Here is an 820-nt window from a genome sequence, read left to right as displayed (position 1 = left end):
TCAGAAACGTTAGCACGCCGGGCGAAATGCTTAGCAGTATTTCGTCTGCCTTTACGTTCTGAGTTCAAATGCTGCTGAGATCGACTTTGCCTTTCGGGGTCGATAAAATAAGTATCAGCTGAGCATTAGAGTCGATCTTATCAATTTAGCCCCAACTCCCGAAATTACTGGCCTCGTGCCAAAATTTGATTCCAGTATTAAGGCGGCAAGCTAGCAGAATCGTTAGCACGCCGAACAAAATGTATAGCTGCATTTCGTCCGTCTTTACTTTGCATTATTTCACCCTTCCAAAATCGATAAAATAAGTACCAGTTGAACACTAGGGGTCGATGTAAACAACTTTTTCCTGCCCCCAAAATTACTGGCCTTGTGCTAAAATTTGATGCCAATATTTTCTAATACTTTCCAGTGTCAAAATTGTGTTCCAAAGAAAATCTAATGACGGAATGTCAACCGTGTGTAACCGGTGGATTTTACTCGCATCCGAACGACCAAACCAGATATTACAAATGTGTTTATGGTGTACTACTGCCAAGATATTGTCAATCTGGAACCATTTGGTACCAACATACAAGGACGTGCATCTTCGACTGTAAGCAATTTCGATTATAAAACAACTCTTCTTCTTCTTCTTCTTCTTCTTCTTCTTCCTCTTCTTCTTCTTCTTCTTCTTCTTCTTCTTCTTCTTCTTCTTCTTCTTCTTCTTCTTCTTCTTCTTCTTCTTTTTCTTCATTCATTCATTCATTCTTCTTCTTCTTCTTCTTCTTCTTCTTCTTCTTCTTCTTCTTCTTTCTTTTTTCCTCCTTTCTTTCTCTTGTTC

At 38.9% G+C, this 820-nt stretch overlaps 1 protein-coding gene across 1 annotated transcript in view; it reads left to right on the top strand.

The window, feature by feature from the left end:
• Positions 1-820, top strand: part of LOC106877428 (uncharacterized PE-PGRS family protein PE_PGRS54) — a 58,501-nt gene that overhangs the window by 21,873 nt on the left and 35,808 nt on the right. Inside the window, exon 5 of the mRNA XM_014926329.2 lies at positions 410-592. Coding sequence (XP_014781815.2) covers positions 410-592 — 183 coding nt within the window. The remainder of the gene's footprint in view (positions 1-409; positions 593-820) is intronic.

Source organism: Octopus bimaculoides, chromosome 5 (assembly GCF_001194135.2).
Source record: "Octopus bimaculoides isolate UCB-OBI-ISO-001 chromosome 5, ASM119413v2, whole genome shotgun sequence".
NCBI lineage: Eukaryota > Metazoa > Mollusca > Cephalopoda > Octopoda > Octopodidae > Octopus > Octopus bimaculoides.
Note: the sequence above shows the minus strand (reverse complement) of the source record. Positions and strands in the feature narration are given on the sequence as shown.